At 40.5% G+C, this 21313-nt stretch overlaps 1 protein-coding gene across 4 annotated transcripts in view; it reads right to left on the reverse strand.

Annotated features, from left to right (window-relative positions):
• Positions 1–21313, reverse strand: part of TNRC6A (trinucleotide repeat containing adaptor 6A) — a 95993-nt gene that overhangs the window by 15378 nt on the left and 59302 nt on the right. For 3 of the 4 annotated variants that reach the window (XR_003003216.1, XM_024744621.1, XM_024744624.1), the window contains 11 exons: positions 19809–19985; positions 18746–18921; positions 17585–17617; positions 15920–16000; positions 15495–15546; positions 10503–10645; positions 9669–9806; positions 9065–9193; positions 8538–8615; positions 8066–8276; positions 4452–4583 (listed from right to left, as the gene is read on the reverse strand). Coding sequence is in view for 3 of the 4 variants with exons in the window: in XM_024744621.1 (XP_024600389.1) it covers positions 4452–4583; positions 8066–8276; positions 8538–8615; positions 9065–9193; positions 9669–9806; positions 10503–10645; positions 15495–15546; positions 15920–16000; positions 17585–17617; positions 18746–18921; positions 19809–19985 (1350 nt within the window). In the remaining variant the exon portion in view is untranslated. The remainder of the gene's footprint in view (positions 1–4451; positions 4584–8065; positions 8277–8537; positions 8616–9064; positions 9194–9668; positions 9807–10502; positions 10646–15494; positions 15547–15919; positions 16001–17584; positions 17618–18745; positions 18922–19808; positions 19986–21313) is intronic. The other variant, XM_024744622.1, reaches the window with a different exon arrangement.

Below are 21313 nucleotides of genomic sequence, written 5' to 3' on the forward strand. Positions count from 1 at the left end.
ATGAGAACATTTTGGGGGTGGGGAAGCATATAAAAATTTTGTAATTTGTATTAACAATACAAAAATAATTTTAAAAAAGAAAAAATGACAATTTCAAGATGTCAAGTTAAGTAAATAAAGAATAGTAGAATAAACTCACACTTATGGTCAATTAATCTACGACAAAGGAGGCAAGAACATACAATGGAGAAAAAGACAGTCTCTTCAATAAGTGGTGCTGGGAAGACTGGACAGCTGCATGTAAAAAAATGAAACTAGAACATTCTCTAACACCATATACAAAAATAAATTAAAAATTGACTAAAGACCTAAATGTAAGAGCAGAAACCATAAAACTCCTAGAGGAAAACATAGTCAAACACTCTTTGAGATAAATCGTAACAGTACTGTTTTGGATCCGTCTCCTAAAGCAAAGGAAATAAAAGCAAAAATTAAAAAATGGGGCTTCCCTGGTGGCGCAGTGGTTAAGAATCCTCCTGCCAATGCAGGGGAGACGGGTTCGAGCCCTGGTCCAGGAGATCCCACATGCCGCAGAGCAACTAAGCCTGTGCGCCACAACTGAGCCTGCGCTCTAGAGCCCACGAGCCACAACTACTGAAGCCCACGCACCTAGAGCCTGTGCTCCGCAACAAGAGAAGCCACTGCAATGAGAAACCTGCGTACCGCAACGAAGAGTAGACCCTGCTTGCTACAACTAGAGAAAAGCCCGTGTGCAGCAACAAAGGCCGGATGCAGCCAAAAATAAATAAAATAAATTTATTTTTAAAAAATAAACAAAAATAAACAAATGGGACCGAATTAAACTTAAAAGCTTTTGCCCAGCAAAGGAAACCATTGACAATGAAAAGACAACCTAATGAATGTGAAAAAATACTTGCAAATGATATGACTGATAAGGGGTTAATATCCAGAATATATAACAGCTCATACAACTCAACATATAAAAAAAAAACAACACCCAATTTAAAAATGAGCAGAAGACCTGAACAGTTTTGCAAAGAGGACATGCAGATGGCCAAAAGGCACATGAAAAGATGCTCAACATCGCTAATCATCAGGGAAATGCAAATCAAAACCACAATGAGATATCAGCTCTCACTGTCAGAATGGCTATCATCAAAAAGACCACAAACAATAAATATTGATGAGGATGTGGAGAAACGGGAACACTGTGCACTGTTGGTGGGAATGTAAATTGGCACAGCCGCTGTGGAAAACAGTATGTAGGTTTCTCAAACAATTAAAAATACAACTACTAATGACCCAGCAATCCCACTTCTGGGTATATATCCAAGAGAAATGAAAATGGGATATCAAAAAGACATCTGCATGTTTATTGCATCATTATTCACAATAACCAAGATATGGAAACAACCTGAGTGTCCATCAATGAATGAAGAAGGTGTTGTATACACATACAAAGGAATAATATTCAGCCTGGAGAAAGAAGAAAATTCTGCCATTTACAACAACACGGATGAACCTTAAGGGTATTATGCTGAGTAAAATAAGTCAGACAGAGAAGGACAAATACTGTATATCACCTATACGTGGATTCTAAAAAAATACAACAAACTAGTGAATATAACAAAAAGGAAACAGATTCAGATATAGAGAACTAGTAGTTACCAGTGGGGAGAGGGGCAAGATAAGGACAGGGGATTAAGAGGCACAAACTATTAGGTATAAAATAAGCTACAAGGATATACTGTACAACACAAGGAACTTAGCCAATATTTTGCAATAACTACAAATGGAGTATAACCTTTAAAACTTGTGAAGCACTATATTGTACACCTGTAACTTATATAACATTGTACATCAACTATATTTTAATTAAAAAAAAGAATAACAGGAAAAAAAAAAAAAGAATAACAGGAACCTACACTGAAGGAGAAAGAGCATCAACCTCCTTATTCTGAAGAAGAGAACGTTACTAGAATATGTTCATTAGATTGCTATGTATACAGGAATAAAACTATTTGTTTAAGCTAATTACTAAAAAACAAAAACTGCTCACATTCCAGGTTTATGCAAAATCAAACAATAAAATGCATGATGAAAAAATAAAAAACAGATACTAAGTTTAAATAAAGAGAGAAGATAAAATACAAAATTAAAATATAAAATCACTAATTGAATTGATTGAAAAACAAACTTATGATAGTAGGCTGCTTATAAGAAGACACCACCACCCACTACCTGCATGTCACATGCCGGCAATGAGGCAGGAGCTTAATATTTATTATCTCATTCAATCCTCAACAGTTCTATGATGCATCATTTCCACTTTACAGATGCAAACACTGTGGCTTAGAGGTTAAGAACTGGGATCAAATCCCAGGTCTATCTGCCTTCAAAACCTATGCTGCGGGCTTCCCTGGTGGCGCAGTGGTTGAGAGTCTGCCTGCCGACGCGGGGGACATGGGTTCGTGCCCTGGTCCGGGAGGATCCCACAAGCCGTGGAGCAGCTGGGCCCGTGAGCCATGGCCGCTGGGCCTGCGCGTCCGGAGCCTGTGCTCCGCAACCGGAGAGGCCACAACAGTGAGAGGCCCGCGTACCGCAAAAAAAAAAACACACAAAAAAACCTATGCTGCATGATGACACGCCATTTATATAACGCATACTATATACATACCAGTATGCCCTAGGTAAGTATGCCGAGCACTTGAGAATATATGATATACGTTACACCTAAAACAGCAGTGAGAGGAAGGAAACATTTTTACAAAGAAACTGAGGGTCAGACATGCAAAACAGACATGGAAAAATTCATTTTAATCAGAGTAGACAGAAAACCATATGGCAGAGACATTTTTCTGGGTCTCCACGTCCTACCTCTCTACCCATTCTTCTCCAGGTTTCTTGTACTACCACTGGCTCTAGGATTGTGTGTCCTTATTCCCTTCTATGCACTGTCTCTCTGGGCAACCTCATCCATGTCGATGACATCAACATTCTGATGAACACAAAATCTTACTCTCACCCAGATTTTTCTTCTGAGTACCAGGCCTCTAATTCTAATTTCTTACTGGGCTTTTCCACATTGAGCTATCCCTAAAATACCACACTCAACAAGTCTAAAATCCATCCATTATCTGTCCCAGCAGGCCTGCTTCAATTCCTACATTTACTCTACCATTAACTGCATTACTGTCCACTCATCCTTTCACCTAGCAAATGTCCGAGTGCTGCAATGTGCTCAGTGGGGCTACAGGTAAGCAAAGCATGGACTCTCTCCTCCAGGAATTTATGTCCTGTTACGGAAAAAGGCCTAAATGGATACTTACACAAGACAGATACACATAAGAGGTGCTATTCGAACACAAAGCCTGGAGGAGGCTTCTTGGAAATGACTCTTGAGCCCAGGGTAAGGTACAGGGTTGGACTGAGGAAGGCAAGCAGCACAGGAGGCACATCACAGATAATCATATATTTGCAGAATGAATTAACTTAGTTACGAAGCCCTTTTGTCCTTAATTCTAACACTCTCTTCAATGCATTCCGTCTTCTCATGTCCGTTGCCCTCTGTCTCACTTAGACTTCTTTAAGCCTTAGGTGCCTTTAGATATCCACCATTTTCATGTTTAAAGTGATTTTTTTGGCACAGAAGTTTTCCATGATTGCTCAATACCTACTATTGCAGCTACACCTTCCTCCTTTCTCTCACTTGCACCTTCACCCCCAGACATGCCCACCTAGCAGAACTCCCCAGGAGGTCCTGCCTTTGAACATTTCACATGCTATCCTCTCCATGGTGTTCTCTCTCCACTCCTCTGGTAAACGTGAAGACTCAGTTCAGACCCATGGTTTGTTATTCCTGACTCACTTCTCCATTAGATTTCACTTTCTTATACTATTTATCCTATTGTATGTATTAACTTTTATAGCACCTATCACAGTGTAGTAAAGCTGTTTACATGTTTATTTTTGCTACCAAACAATGAGCTTCTTCAGGGCAAGTTATTTTTACTTGTTTACATAGTCAATTGTGCGCATGTATGTACATATGTATCTATGTATTCCAGGTGGCCTAGCACAGTTCTTGGAAGGCAGAAAATACTCCATTAACAATTACTAGATGAATGGAAAGGCACTGTTAGAAGTCAAATTATGGTGGAAGTTTTTAATCCCTTATATCAGATTAAATTGAGTAAATGTTAAGTAGAACACTAAAACAATAAAATAGCAAAAAACTAAATGATCATCTAAAGAGGGAATAATTAAAAAATAAATGTGTAATCTGATCTGTTTTTCACAATAGCACAATAAAGGTCATTTTTTTTAGTTTTAACTAAGACTTAATAACTAATAAAGCACTTTTTAATAATGAGAAAAGGTCCTTAAGAGAATTTAGCTATGAAAATATATATATAAAATAAAATAAAGCCTAAATTTAATATTCTACAGTTATCTTTTTAAAAGTCAAAATATAAGAATGTATTTTATACCATGTTTGCTGGAGTTTTGATCCAAAGATGTGTTCACAGAAATGCTGTCCACTGTAGTCCACTTCCTTAGTCTTGACTGTGGCTCTTTAATACTGTTCATATCCATATTTACATTCAAGTTTGAGTTCAAGCCTAAAAATAAGATAATAATTAAAAAAAACCACTTTATAAAATATAGCATATTTTCCTTCTGGTACCACTTTCATTTTCTAGAAAAACATATGTAGCTAATCTAATGTTTTCAATGCTAATGTTCCTTAATAAATATCATCCTGCAAATGTGGCACAGCCAAGAGATTATACAAAGGCAAGGCAGGCAGGACAGACACTCTGGACTCCTGGCCGATGCCACGCAGATACAACGTCAGAAGAGCGAGCCATGGCTAGATTATCAAAGAAAGCAACACACAGAAATCCTAAATAGCTTGTCTAACACTCATTAATATAACATTTTCAAAACTGTTAGTACCATAAAACTTAGTACTATAATTGCATTAACTGTGGGAAACTACTCCATATAATATTATTTTTAAATTCCTTGGCAAAATTACAGAAAATTCTACGACAGCCAAATATTAAAGTTTATCTATTAAAATATACCTCTTTAGGTACTTCCCAAGAGAAGAATTACACATGATCACTTTCAGTTGCTAACTTTTGCTTATAAACAATTTTCAACTGCCTGACCCGCCAAAGGATATTATCATTTAAAAGTAAAAATGTCCTGCTCTAACAATTGTACCTTAGGGTGAGACTCCCATATCCCAAGGTGCAACTTACTTAAACTTTGCTGATGACACACATCAGACTTAGATATTCTCTTGGAACAAAGATGGAAATTTCTATCTGAGATACTATAGTCAGAAAACTGACCATTAAGCCAGTGTTTCTTAAAGTGTGATCCTGGGGACCATCATCAACAGCATAATCTGAGATGCTTGTTAAAAATGGAAACTTTTCGGAACTCCCTGCTTCCACTGGGCACGGAATCGATACCTGGTCGGGGAACTAAGATCCCAAAGGCCGTGCATTGTGTCCCCGTCCACCCCCACCCCCACAAAAAGAATTGATGATAGATGTTTTCTTAAGCTTAAGTATGCACAGGGTAAGAAATTACAAATATAGGGACTTCCCTGGTGGTGCAATGGTTAAGAATCCACCTGCCAATGCAGGGGACACAGGTTCAATCCCTGGTCCAGGATCCCACGTGCCACAACTACTGAGCCTGTGCTCTAGAGCCCATGAGCCACAATTACTGAGCCCTTGTGCCACAACTACTGAAGCATGCGCGCCTAGAGCCCGTGCTCCATAACAAGAGAAGCCACCGCAACGAGAAGCCTGCACACCACAACTAGAGAGAGCCTGCACACCACAACTAGAGAGAGCCCGGGAGCAGCAATGAAGACCCAACGTAGCCAAAAATAAATAAGTAAATTTAAAAAATACAGTTTAAAAAGTAATAATTTAAAAAAGTATATAAATGGGCACACAACGAAAAGTAAGTCAGGGTGAGTTCTTAAAAAGTCAGTCAGGTTCTATTACTTTCTTGCTTCAATATTCCCAGTGCTGAAACTCACACTAAGATCCTGCATGCCATGTGGCACGACCAAAAAAAAAGAAAAACACTTTGCAGTGGGAGCCAGAATCTTTCTTTAATACACATCGAGGTGGTTCTTAATCTAAAGTTTTCAAAACAAATGGTTTTTAGATACTTGGGTCTGATGAGTCCCTGTGATACCAGGTCAAGCTTAAAACTTTAATAATATAAATTCTCTAATACCACCCCTATTTGGAGAGAGTAATTAAATTTGCTGCTCTCTGGACTCATTAATTAGACCCAATACTTGGCAAGTTTTTTCTGTGAAGGTTTAGACGGAAATATCTTAGGCTCTATGGGTCACATGGTCTCAGTGTCTCTATGCAACTCTTTTGTTACAGCACAAAAGCAGCCACAGGAAATACATTAACAAAAGAGCATGGCTGTGTTCCAATAAAACTTTATTTATAAAGTCAGGCAGCTGGCCAAATTTGACCAATGGGCTGTAGTTTGCCAATGCCTGATTCAGACAACCATACTGGTGCTTGCCTGGGTTAAGCAGACTTCCTTTTTTTTTTTTAAAATAAATGTATGTATATATGTACGTATTTATTTATTTATGGCTGTGCTGGGTCTTCGATGCTGTGCGCTGGCTTTCTCTAGTTGAGGCGAGCGGGGGCTACTCTTCGTTGCGGTGTGCAGGCTTCTCACTGCGGTGGCTTCTCTTGTTGTGGAGCACGGGCTCTAGGTGCGCAGGTTTCAGTAGTTGTGGCACATGGGCTCAGTAGTTGTGGCTCGCGGGCTCTAGAGTGCAGGCTCAGTAGTTGTGGCACAGAGGCTTAGTTGCTCTGTGGCATGTGGGATCTTCCCGGACCAGGGCTCGAACCCATGTCCCCATGTCCCCTGCATTGGCAGGTGGATTCTTAACCACTGCACCACTAGGGAAGCCGCTAAGCAGACTTTCTTAATCAAGAAGAAGTCTCTTGCTGTAAGGGTAGCGAGGCTAGGAAATCCCTTATTTAGAAACTTATCTCCTCATTGGCCCAATTTATATGTCCAGTATGTAATCAGTGAGGGTCACTTCCTTTCACTAGTGAGACCAAAACCTCTTAGTGTACACTTGGGTATTCTTTTACCACTATACTGTTGTCTCTGGGATGACCCGGCTTCTCTGGTATTCACCTACAGTGGTAACTGACAAGGGAATGTAAAGAGATTGCTAACAACTCCTAAAACTCAAAGGTCCACCCGTGTCCTAGCTGAGAGTCCATGGCAATACCAGGGAGAGCCAAATCATGTATCAGGTTCAGCCAAAGTGAAACGGCACCAGGGGCAACAGCAGGCCCAACTCCTGCCCACAGCCCAGAACGTGCTAGTTAACTGACTTGTCTTCAACAAAACTGGGCCTGCTAACCAACAAAGCTGGTTTACAAGAGAGAAAGAAAAAGTTAAATGAATAGGGTGTGAACAACCAAAGGTCAAAATATATTCAAAGGCACAAGAAGAAAAGGGGCCTAAGGAAGGAGAAGACATATAAGCCTGAAATTCCCAGAGGGAATAAAAAGCCTGGAGACGTCATAAAAAAAGAGAAGGTGGGGGGTGCTACGGCAAAAGGAATAAAGGCAATCCCTTCTCTCACCCCTATTTTCTACATTTATGCCAGTAATCATTTATAAATATTTAAATAGTAATTAAAATTTCAGATGTGACTGTTCCCAGTTGTTTCCTCAAAGCAGCACTGCTCAAAATTTCCGTGGCATGCTCTAATAATTTCAGTCCTCCCCTCTAACTCATATCCTACAATTAAGATATCTGAGTGTTAAAAAGAAATAATATCTTTACACTAAGTCATTTCAAAAGAGCATGGGATTTTTAAATAGTGTGATTTTCTTGAATGGAGAGGCGCTGCTGAAGCATGAAGAGGCTAGCGCTAGAAGAGGCGTGGCCACCCTCTGAGAGGGAACAGCTAAAGATCAGCGTGGCACTCACAAGAGAACATCTGGACAGGTAAGACAGCAGGATGTTAACTTGTGATCATGAAGCACCAGCCGAAAGCTTTGGCCAAGGAGAAACTCACCTATGGGGAAGTTGCTGAAAGCATTTATTGGTGATGGCCCTTTCTGCAGCTCAGGTGTAGTGTGGGGCATGACATTTTCAAGGAAAGACTTCATGGCTGGCTGATGGAGTGACTGCTGCTGAGATGGCGGAGTCTGTTGCTTCACCAGCAGGTTTGGGTCAAGTTGACGCGATGGCTGCATCATCTGCTGCTGCACACTCAGAGGTCGACCCTTAAAACGACAAGACGCCTGTGAAAAACCGGAGGAAAGTCTCTACAGACACCTTCACGCCCCTTCACTTCTGAACTCACTTCCTTCTCGGTAGGAAGGTGAAGAATCACTAGGCACCAGTTAATAAGACTTCTGGGCAGACAGAAGACTCAATGACCAACCTTTTCCATTATAGTTTAATGAAGGCATTTCGACTGTCTTCTTACAATGGAGTTGATATAAGTTGAGTACAAGCAAAGCGAGGGGAAGGATCAGATCTACCTGCTGGTCTTGCTGCTGCCGGTTCCCAGAAGGCACGCTTCTCTGACTCTGCGCCCTTTGCTGCTGCGCTAACAATCGCTGGAGGGAAGATTGCAAAAAGGTCATCAGTATCACGTCATCACAGACTGGCGTGCCCTAGAGTGACGGTGGCAGAGGGACCTACAAAGGCATGGTTTCATCTAGTCAATGCCCACATGCCCTGCCTCATCTAATATCTCGTTTGGACTCTCTGGCCTCCAGCCATTCTATTGAATTCAGTCTTTTGCTCCATCTAAACTTCCACTTCATCAGGGAAATTTTTCCTCCTCATCATACCCCGACCACCAGCTCAGACCTGGCTGGCCTTGCTCACAGAGCACCCTGCCCTTCGAGTTCACCATCTGTCTTCACACATGGACTGTTAGCTCCCTGAAGGCCATGACTATGCCCGTTTTGTTTACTGCAACACTTCCTGTGCACATTCTAGCGTTTAGCACACAGTAGACACTCAATAAATGTATACTGAATAAGGCTATTATTCTACTTACCTGTAACTGGGAGATCTGAGAAAGCTGGTTTAGTTGGGATAGCTGGTTCAGCATGGCTACCTGCTGAGGGCCAAAGAGCGGATTCAGGCCACCGTTGTTTGGTGCATACTTCAGCAATGAAACTGGAACCTTAGGATCACAATGGTAGGTTAATAACAAAAGTAACCCAAGCTAACAAAATGTACTGTGTATTTTAAATTATCAGTAGAGCAATTAAAATTTGTGGACTATTACTGGGGGGGAGGGGGATTGTGTTCTAACTGTCTTTCTTGACTTCACTAATTTACTGTTCACATATGTTTTCACATGTTAAGTATAAAGTGACAGAGATGAATCTTAAGCCAGTCAAATTTACTTTGCTATTGTCCTCCTCCCCTCAAGGTATTTTATGAAAGAGAATGATAAATTTTAGATTTAAATTATCTTTGACTCATTTTCTTCACCCTACCACATCCCTCTGTAATAATAACTAATTCAGAATTAGTTTCATCTCAAAGTTGCCAATAAATACTATGATGATCAACTAGTCATCTCATTCAAATATAAATTTATTCAAGGTTCTTTTCCAGGTAAAGAGTAGAGAATATAGTGGAAATTTATTCACCTGAGGGGAGAGTAATGGAGGAGGCACTTGAGCACGGAGATTAGGCTGAGATGAACTGAGAGGTTGTGCTGGAGGCTGCTGCATGCCCCGGGGTTGTGCTGCTGTGTTTCCAACACCAAACATACTGGGATTGCCATTCTACAAAAACAAACAACCACCACCAAATAACACTGGGATTCTTTAGGGACAAACACCTCATTACCACACTGAAACATTGATTTAAACACAGCAACTACATGTAAGAGAGATCTTATTACTTATACAAATCAACAGAGAGCCTAAAATACACATGTGGACTTACCTGTCTAACAGAATTCAAGTTTTGCATACCCAGCCCTGCTATGGAGCCAAGGGCCTGGTTAGGTAGTGCACTATTTGAAGGGGGAAGCTTCATGCTTTGACTGGACATAAACTGCATGTTTTGGGATTCATCTGCTACAATGCCATCCTGATTGGACAGACAGAAAGATGTGCAACACCAGCCAAGCAAACAAGTGGAAGGGAGAAATCATTGCAGGAACAGAAGAGAAGTCATATGACATTCCAGCATCAACAGGAAACAGGTAGAAAACAGAAGAGAGCGGATTAGTGTTAATTCTAGAGTACATAAAAAGAACCAAACATACTTTATGGGATTAAGAGGAAAATATAAATGCAACCCCTATGATAAATCGAGACATAAAAGGACAATGAACTACAAGTCCAGTAATATTTGGCACTGGGTTATAACACTTTATATTATATTAAATGTTCTAAGCTGTTAATGAGAAAATTATGCTATTAAGTGTATTGCTTTCTTAGCCACAGGGTAAAACAAACAAACGAACAACTTACCTTATCAAAATAAGGACTGCGCTCCATGGAAGACTCTTTGGAAATCTGAGGCCGAGAACCAGGGCCTTTCCCGACCGTTCGATTGTAATCACCAATATTTAGGCTATGTTTATCTATCTCCATTCGTTTGTCTTGTAACATTCCTGATAAATGCAGGAGACTATGTTATCAAGTAGGAAGATAACTAACCTAGATGGTTTCAGATAAATGTACAGCAGAAAGAAAAGTACTCACTTCCAAACCAAAATGAATTCTGCCTTGACCAGGACCATGTGAAGAATGCACTTAATAAATCTTGCATTCCTCGCAAGTTGGGTTTAGCGAATACTGTTATTTTATTGAACCAAATTAACTTGAAAATAGACTAGGAAATAGATGGTTAAGACATCTATTGGTCATCTATAATCTGCTTAACTTTAAAATAACAACATAGTTTCCAACGACAAACAACAGAAATAGCACTAAGACAAACCACCATCTAGCATATGCTTACAAAGTGCCAGGCACCGTTCTGAACGTGCATTCTCATTTAATGCTAATAATTCTACTACCATCACCCCCATTTAGCAGACAGGGAAAGGTCTTCCTCTTTTCTCAGGGCTTGCTCCGCTCTCCTCATTCTGACTAAGCTGCAATAAATACGACCTCCTCTCATGGAAAGCCCGTCTGGCAAAAAATCTTCACTCAAAATAGCCAGCTCCCAGGCTACAATCCTACTTAAACAAATCTCTAACTCCACGCCCTTATCATATTATACCCGTTCTGGGTTCTCTTTCTCCTCCTCTTTCCATAGCTGAGCCCACTTCTTTGTGCTTCTTCAATGCTGGGATGTACTCAGTATGTTTAAGGTCTCACTCTTTCAACTCTCTCTCTCAAACTGGCCTCCCCCAGGCTTATTCACTACCAAGGTGACCCTCAAATACTAATGCCTACTCTGAATTCACTCCTGTTCTCAGTCGCACATCTTTAACTGCCTGCTGAGCATAGCCACTTGAGTGCCCCTTTGTCACTTTTAACAGGTGAAACCAAGCACATGATATCACCTCTAGATCTTCATGGGGCTCAAAAGTGGCATCTTCATTCTCCTAGTCACACAGCCTTGAAACCCTGGTTTTTACCTTGCGAGAATACCTTTTCCTCCCATTTCCCTGTTCCTCAGGCTCCACATTTTCTCAGTCCTCAGATCTCACCCATAATTTCTTTGCAACTGCTGTCCTTCTTTGAGATGCCTGCTGCTGCAGCCACCACAACACTCACCCCTACTACCCTCATCCTAGGCAAGTGGAAAAGAAAAATTTTAACAAAAGGATTCTTAAAATAGGTACAATTTTCAAATGCTGCTGCTTTCCAGAAGTACTGGTCCAGATATGTGAATAACCCACCCTTCAGCACTTGTAATTAAGAGCTCTCCCTTAAATGGCAACGAACTTTTTTTTTTTGGCAACGAACTTGTGCAACAACCTCTCCTCTGTTCTCTTTCCACCGTTAATGGTGTCACCATTCACTGACGCACCCAAGCTAGCCATCTTGAACTCTTTTCCTCACTCTCCACATCTAACCTTGTAACCAAACCCAACCAACTCTTTTTCCAAGTCTCTCTCCAAGCTGTTCTTTCCTAACAATCCACATTATTTTTGCCTACCTAAATAAACTCTTTTCAAAAAGTGGCATGATACATCCTTTCTCCAAACCATTCCGCATCACTTTATTCATTCATTCATTTTTGGCTGCGTTGGGTCTTTGTTGCTGCGCGCAGGCTCTTCTCTAGTTGCGGAGAGCAGGGGCTACTCTTCGTTGCAGTGCGTGGGCTTCTCATTGCAGTGGCGTCCCTTGTTGCGGAGCACGGGCTCTAGGCACACGGGCTCTAGGCACACGGGCTTCAGCAGTTGTGGCACACAGGCTCAGAAGCTGTGGCTCATGGGCTCTAGAGCGCAGGCTCAGTAATTGTGGCACACAAGCTTAGTCGCTCCACGGCATGTGGGATCTTCCCGGACCAGGGCTTGAACTCGTGTCCCGTGAACTGGCAGGCAGATTCTTAACCACTGCGCCACCAGGGAAGTCCCCGCATCACTTTAAAAACCATCTGAGTGCCAAATGTGGCAGCCACCCCTTGACCAATCCTTTAAGAAGGCCCTTGGCTAAAGTTACCAATGACTCGTCCTAACCTCCAGGATCAAATCTGTTCCATGACAATCACCTTCCTCTTCTCAAATCTCTATTCTCATCTGACTACTGAAAAATTACTCTATTCTACTCTAACTTGTTCCATTTCTCCTCAGATCTCCCTTAAATGTCATTATTCCCCCTGGAGTTTGTCTTTGGTCCATTACTCTATAAGCCTCTAGCCAACCTTCTTTTTTTGTTAAACTTTTTAACCTTTTTTTTCCTTCCTGGCCGTGCTGGAGCAGCTTGTAGGATCTTAGTTCCCTGGCCGTGAAAGCTTGGAGTCCTAACCACTGGACGACTAGGGAATTCCCTAGTCAACCTATTTTTGAGGCTGTACTACCATCAGTGTCTAGTTACACTTATTATCTCCAGCCCTATCTCTTCTAAGCTGCACATCCAGATTTTCTATTGCTTACTGGACATCACCACATGGTTTTCATAGCAACTTTAAACTGAGTAACCTTGTCTATCAAACCTGTTTCCCCTACTATATTTCCTATCTCAAATAATGGCCAGTTATTGATTTATTGTCTCTCAGCTCCAAATTCACACTTTTTGACTGCTCTGTGAAAATATCTGGGCTCTACATTTTTTTCCTTCACCAGTTGGCACTGAGGCTTTGTCAATAGAGGGCGCTGGAGAGACACTGCAGGCGGAAGTTTTGCCTACGTGCCCTTGGCGACTTTGGCAGTGCTTCCAGCTTCTCCTGTGCCCTACACTTGCAGTACAGGGTGATCAGCCTCACTCGGAGGCCAGCTTCTCCCAGCATTCCCACATACCTCCAGGCAGCTTTGTAGCAGAGTGTCTAAGGTGAGACATCTCTCCATGAACAGCTTTTCCCAGCACCCTAGAAGGGTAGATTTCCAGCAAGTTCCAACAGCACAGCAGCACAGCAACTTCTCTGCCATTCAGTGAGCCATGGAGGAGGCAGAGCCTTGTCATCAGAGGAATAGATGCATATTCTGGATACGGACTTCTCCCCCTGCCATCCATGGTCTCACAGAAGGCCTTATCCATCACTCCTCACAGCACTGTGTCTGACCAAGGAACTCATTTCATAGTAAAGGAAGTAGAGTAACGGGCTTAACTAACTGGTCTTACCACATATATCATCACCCAAAAGTAGCTAGCCAAATTGATAGGTACAAGTGGTTCCTGAAGACCCAGTTACAAAGCAAGCTGAAAGACAACATTCTAAAAGGATGGGCTTCTGTCCTACAGGATACAGTTAAGAACCGATGCCACTGAACCAGCTGGCAAGGGGGCGGGGGGCTCACCTGCTGGCTGGAGTGACTGACTCTGATTACCAAGGGGGACCTGGCTTCTTGCTACAAAACGAAGGCAGCAAAGACTCTGGAATCCGGGCAGGTGGGCAGGGGGTGGGTGTGTGCGTCTGGGGGTGCTTCTTAGTAATTCCATGCCCAGTAGTAAAGGTTAATGAAAAAACTATAACAACCGAAAAAGCAAAGATGACTGAGGGCTCAGACCCTGCAGGAATGAAGGTTTGGGTCGCTCCACCAGCAAAAGAACCCAGAGCAGCTGAGGTGCTGGCTGACAGTGGGGAAGTATGGAATGGGTAGTAAAAGAAGGAAGCCAAAGATACCAACGAGAGCTTGTGACCAATTACAGAAGTAAGGATGGCAGTAGTTTTGCATGTTATCGGTTGCTTATCTGTATAGGCCATCTTCTTTTCTCTTCCTTTTTTTCACTTTTTAAGCTGCTGAACAGCTGTTGAAGCTGTTGAGTTTATAATTTAGTCTTCAGGTTACTCCTAATATCTGCTATTCATATATTCACATATTCTTGAGGAGTCTCGTTATTATCTCTTCCTAGCCAATCCCTCATTAGTCTAATAGTGATTCTTTACATTTGTATTAAACTTTCCCTGTTCAAACTACTATGCAGTTTCTCTCTTCTGCCTGGACTCAGACTAATACAACAACAACAGTACCACATATTAAACTGCCCAGGCAAGAAAGCTGGGAATTATCTTTTACCACACCCTCACCCTCATCCTCCAGAGCAAATCGATTCAAGCCAGTTATCAACTTTTATTGATTCTAATTCCTATATCTACACTGAATTAAGATTCTTCCCACCAACTGTCTTAGTTTAGAGCTCTGAAAATTCTCACTGGCTATAGCAACAAATCTCTAACTGGTTTTGCTATGTTTAGTATCTTTTAGTCTTCCTCTGCTGCCAATGTTTTCTGTCCCAAGATATTTTCGATCTACAGCCATGATTATTTTTGTAAAACATAAGACCAAATCATTTCATTCTCCTGGCTTAAAGTTCTTTAATCCCATACTTTCAGAATAAAGCTCAGACACCCAAGCTCCTCATGATTTAGCACCTACCTAGTTTTCTGGCAACCTCACCTAAGTAAAGCTTTTACCGTCACCACACTCCCACCACCACAACCAATTTATATTTCTTCTTCCATTACATGGAACGACTTGCCATTTCCCCAGTATGGTTTAAGATATCTCTATCATGTAGCTGGGTCTTTGTACACATTGCTCCCTAAATTGAGAAGACTGTATCACTCAACCTGGATAACTTATTCTTGACAGGACTAAATTTGAGGTAATCAAAGGCTAACAGTATCACGACCTTAGATCTGCACAGTGATTTACACTTTAAAAGGCATACTAACTCATAAAACCCCCACATTCTAATGTATGCTAGACAGAATAGGAACACTGAAACAGAAACCCAGGTCTCCCTCTCCTGGTCAAGGTCAGTGCTCTTTCAGTAGGATCATGTCAGATAAGTTTCTCCATCAATGATGAATATAAAACTCAAACTGATTTAACTTTTTCTTACCTCCAGAAAGGTCCATCTTATTGCTCTGTACATTTTCTTCTGGTGAGTCTCTCTGAAGAAGGAAAAAGTAGCATGTTAGTAGACCTTAATTTATCAATGAAAATAAATTAAAAGTAAAGAATTTTACTTTATTTCCTTATTTGTGAAATTTAAGTGGATCATAAAACTTCATTTTTCACTGCCTAATATGGTAAAAAATATTTTTAAAAATAAGATGTAAAAAAAAAAGATACGTGATCAATGTTTTTAGCTAAAACTGTAAAAATAAAGAAGACGTCATGGAAAATTTTATTCTAACCTCAGCATATTCATAAGGACTCAAAATAATTATTTGTTAAGAAAACAAAAAAATGAAATTAGGGTATTAGGGTAAGTTTATGGATCACCATTAAAAGGGAAGGAGGTTGCCAAGAAAACATACTTACCGAAAAACTGATATTTGAAAACTGTTTAACAAATGGATTTATCCATGCTTCTTCTTGTTTGTTTCCACCTTTCATCATTCCCTTTGTAAAATAAAAGAGTAGAAAGATGCCATGGCCATCTCTATTTATCTGGGTATAGTGATGGATTAATAAAACTTCAAGACAATTCCCAACTCTCATTTTTAGCCAATAAATTTCTCCTCCAACCAACTCTTCTCACAGAGTTGTTCATAATTAAAAATAAACTTATTTGATTTTCAACTTCCTTTGCTCCAGTCCTCTGGTATAGCTGTAATGCACAGAGAAATCTCTAAAGGCAAGCAGTCAGAAGGAAAAGACAGAAGCAAAGGGCCTTGATGACCCACAAAAAGTTAAAAAGTCCTCTGGATAATAGAGAACTGTTCATCAGACAGTTTCCAATTTATAAATGAACTGTGTCCTAAAAGATTAATTATAATTTGGATTTGTAGAATTCTCACACAAAACCAAAGTAAGAAGAGTCACCAGGTTTCAGGTTAGTCCAAAGAAACCAATTAAACCCATAATTTAATTATGCTATGGGCACTGTACTGAAAAAACACCATATGTTTCCGTATGAAAGAGTATTTTAAAATTCCAATTTATGCTGCCAAGAACACAATATCCCCAGCAGCAACTAAAGCTGGGATTCCTCCTACTTGGTGTTGGCTTTCTGTGGCTGCTTAGGGTATGGGAGGTACGGAAACTACTTGGAGACATGACTTCAGAGAAAAAATGGTCCGTGATTAGCAGTTTGGTAGACAGGGAGGCTGGAAGCCATAGAGACCAAGGCCTCCCATTAACATGAGGATCACAGAACAATTCTCAGTTTGTTGCCTTCATTTCCCTTTCCCATTGCTACTACCTATTCCTTCTGACTGTGGAACAGAACACAGCTTTGTAATTTCCCCCTAACTGCAGGTCTCTGAAGCAAGCATCTAACCCTTTCCAAGGTTTCTGAAGTGGGCTTTGATTCCTTTTCCTTTTTCACCCCCACCCCATGCCTAACTGGTTGCCAATACCTGTCTCTTTTATTCCAAATGTCTCTCACAACAATGCCTTCTACTAAACATTTATTCTTGCTTCCCAATTCAGGCTGTCCTTTCTAACCAGAATGAATGCAGAAGCTTCCGAACTAAGATCACTAACTCTGGTCTCTCCTCTGTTCCAATTTATCTTTCATACTATCACTGGTTAGCTTTCTTTAAAGAAATTAATTTTAAAAACCAAACTGATGTTGCCTTCTATTCAATTTGATTGGCTCCATATTTTATACAAAATAAAGCTCAAATTCTCTGGCATGTTACTGAAAACACTTTGGTATCTGCCCCTAATCTAACTACAGATTAGATTGTCACCTCTTCTCTAAAATTCTGTTATTTTAGTAACATCAGGCTAACACTTTCCCTAACACACCCCACCCCGAGGCATCTTCCAAATTCAAGCTAACACTCCTTAGAGCAACTCTTAATGCCCCATACCAGACCCTGAGCTCCTTGAAGGTATGCTCTTATCCTAGTGTTTCTGAACCCCCAGCACCAAGCACAGTACCTGGCACACAGCAGAGGCTAAATAAATATTTGCAGTTGCTTTCTAAAAGATTTTTACTAGTAGAAACAAAGGAGAAAGAGTAAAAAGGCTACACACCCTTTCCCTTCTCCTTTTTTTGCCACTCAGACCCTGTAAGGAAAGACAAAGTCACAAAACAGCATGGTCCAGTGGGAAGAACACAGGGTTTGGAATTGGAAGACCTAAACTTAAGTCCTTGCTCTGTCACTTACTAGTTATGCAACTTTGGGCAAGTCACCACTTTTTCCAGTCTCAAATTCCTCATTAGTATTCTATCTCAGAAGGTTATGAGGATCAAATGATTTATGTAAAATATGGGAAAGCACTTCATAAGCTATATGGTGAGGCAATAGGCAAATTCAGCCAAATGAAAAATTTTTTTAATGAAAATGGCAGGTCCTAGACTTAGAATCCCAGGATCAAAAGGGAGGGACCCTGGCAGTGAGCTACTAGGTATCTGACTTCTAAGGTCCCTCAAAAACAAACTGTTCTCAAATAGGGCGGAGAGGATATATTAGAATCACCTGGGGGACTAGGCACATATTTTCAAAATGGTCCCCAAGAAAATCTGACACCAGTGTTCTCAAACCTGGCTCTGCATCAGAAACATTCAGAGAGCTTGTTTAGGACAAGAAACTTGGTCCAATTTCCAAAACAACAGTAGCCTAGGGAATAGGAAATTATACTTTTTAAACAAATGTCATACAATTCTGATGAAGAGCCAGGTTTGGGATAAGATTTGTCCACATTTAAAAGCAAAACAAAACTCTACTCATTCCTAGGGATTTTTGTCACAGGACCTTTCAGGGTGGAGAAGGGACAAAGATGGGGGATGAGTAAGGAGGATGGTAACTCTGGGTAATGCGGAGGTCGGGGACTCCAGGTGAGGAGGTGGAATGGGAGACGAACTGGCAGTGGGATGGAAAGAGTCGACATGGAGATTTGCCCTTCTCTTCATCCTCAGCACTGCAGGTACCACCCTGGGGTGAGGGGTTGTCCCAGGCAGCACTGGTGGAGGGGGAGGAGGAGAGAAATCCCAAGCTGTAGCAGTGGGGAGAAAGGAAGTTCCTGTAGTCTTATGTTTTTCTAGGTGGCTGCCCATACAAGAGGTTCTACCTAAGTTGGGGACTGCATGGACTATACTGGATGCATTAAACGGGTAGGCAGAACATTAATTTTCTGTGGGTAAACTACCTTTGGAATTTAAAGTTTCAAGGGCTTTGCCCTTGAAATGTTTACCTTCGATGACATTTTCTTTGTATATGGTGGCCAATTTAAAGATGAATTAAGCTCTTGAGATGAATTACTATTCCACATTCCAATCTCTACATCCTCTTCCTCTTCCCAGCCAGTGGGGCGATTTCCAGGCAATGGCATATCATCACCACACCAGCCATCTTGCATAGATTTTGGCCCTGATTGTGGATTTGTGATAAAGAGAAACATACTTTAATCAAACAATTCTTTTTGGAGGCTGAGCATTCATTAAGCAGGCAGAGCAGGGGGAGAACCTAAAAAACCCTCTTTTATCTCCCTAACCAGATCTGCATGGCAAAAATGTATGTTATATGCTGAGCTAAAAGCTACATTAAACAAGAATTTATTTTTATTAAAATTTTCAATAAAACACCTGCCATGCTTTTACAAATCAGAGGGTTCCTAAACATGGGACATCGGTGGCATTCTTGTTCGTACTTGCTTAGCAAGCTGCATGGTGACGCACAGGGCCAAGAGGATGAACAGAATTTTAAAAAATTAATTTTAATACATATTTTTAAGGAGAATGGCCCAAAAGCATAGCAAGTCAAACGCAGAAAGTATTTCTTTCATCTCTATACTCGGCCTTTGGAATTCCTATGGGAATATGACAATGTTCATCTGAATACTGAGGGTCCTTCCTGAACTCTGTTCATTTTCTGTGTAATATTCAGGGAATTATCTGGAACCTGAGCCAGACAGTTTGGACATGTGTCCCCATGACTATTATACTCAGTCTCTCGTGCTGGATAGCATGAAAGTTGCTTGACTATTTCTAAATAATCCAATTTGATAAAATATAATTTAGATTTGGTGAAGTACATGCAAATCATTAATAGTTATACACTTCTAAGAAAAAGAAAAGATAGGAAAATTCAGAAAGGTAAAAAAGCAAACCACATTAACAAGTTCAAAGAGCCAAACAGTGATATCATCCAGTATGATAATATATGGATACATTATCAATGACATAAGCATTATCCAATTACTTAATTATAGTCAATGAGATCACCACTGCTACAACCAGGAATTATCAATAACTTACCAGATTTGCTTAATGCTTGTGGACCAACAGAGCTGGAGCCCCACGTGGATGTGCTGGATGCCGCAGCAATGGGTTCGCCCCAGCTGGGACCACTGTCTATGGGTTTACCCCATGCTGAAGTACCATTATCCACAGTTGTGGCTGGAGTAGAAGTCTCACCCCAGGGCTCACCCCAGCCTTTAGAAAGTGTGGGAAAAGAAGTCATCAGCACACGGTAAAGGCAATAAGGAATACTTAGGGAACAAAAGAAGACGACCTTCACATTTATGTATTAAATAATAAAGTTGTGATAGGCAGAAAGGATGGCATCTGTTTTATGTAAAGAAGACAAATAATTTCCCATTATTGTAATTTAACTATATGGTATGAATTTTTTTTTCACCTCTTCTTTCAGAATTGCCCTCTGGGTGTACAGCAGATTCTTTTGAATAACCTTAATTATGGCAAGTCATCCTCCTTTGAAGATGAATTTAACTCCTGGAAAAGTCAAGTCATTCTGAGTCAAACCTAGTGAATTAAAGCAGGTGATCAAGCTGGGTACAGTATGTGTATAAAATTTTTACTATACGTACAACCTTTCAACATCACTGTTCTGGAAAAAGCAATTTACTGTAAGACTAATGATAGGTAGGCATCCTACTTTTATACATGCTGAACAATGCTTCTTAAAAAATTTATTAGGTTGTCCGAAGCAAGGCAAAGCCAAGCCATAAGCATGTTGTTTAAAAGAACTGAAACAGCCTTCCCCTTAGATACATACCTGTTTTTTCTAAGAATTATATCTAAATTAATAATACTCAGAAAAAAAGTTAGGTGCTGAAGGGTTAGTTCATGAAAACACTTCTGTCTCTACATCCAATGGATTATTCAATAAAACCTCCATTAACAAAGGCAACACATCTCGATGACAACTAATGAAAAATGTCATTGTCAAGATAATTTGCAGAGGATAGGAATTAGTTCCTTGCTATAAGACGAAAGTGGAATATACTAGAAAGATATTATTAAATGTTTTAAGCAAACATACATACATGCTATATCCAACAGACTTAGATTTCATGCCTACTTAAGTAAATTCCTTCTAAGGCCAAATATAGTACCTAGTTTCTTAAGAGAGCACTGTGCTTATTAGATACTTGTTTTATTTCTGGGGATATTTTAGTCAAATAATAAAACCAAAACGTGATGGCTTGACTCAGAAGAACTGAAAAAAAGTGTACAGCATTCCAGCTTGACATCACTTTTCCAATTCTGCCTTCTACAGCATTCCTAACGGAGAATGGAGTATGTGGGATTCACAGCCAACACTGCCAAAGGCAGAGAGCTCTGTTCCCTGATGGTAAACACCTTCCCCATAATTTTCTTCCCTATAAACTTCTCCTGGATTAGAGTTAAAAAAGCTTTGTGTGCACATCCAAATACTTGGTTAAACAAGTTTTATAATGACAGTAACTTGAAACAAGGTTCACAATACCGTGAAGTACTTTATAACACAGGCTCCATAA

The sequence above is a fragment of the Neophocaena asiaeorientalis genome, unplaced genomic scaffold (genome assembly GCF_003031525.2).
Source record: "Neophocaena asiaeorientalis asiaeorientalis breed wild unplaced genomic scaffold, Neophocaena_asiaeorientalis_V1.1 scaffold91, whole genome shotgun sequence".
In the NCBI taxonomy this organism is placed as follows: domain Eukaryota; kingdom Metazoa; phylum Chordata; class Mammalia; order Artiodactyla; family Phocoenidae; genus Neophocaena; species Neophocaena asiaeorientalis.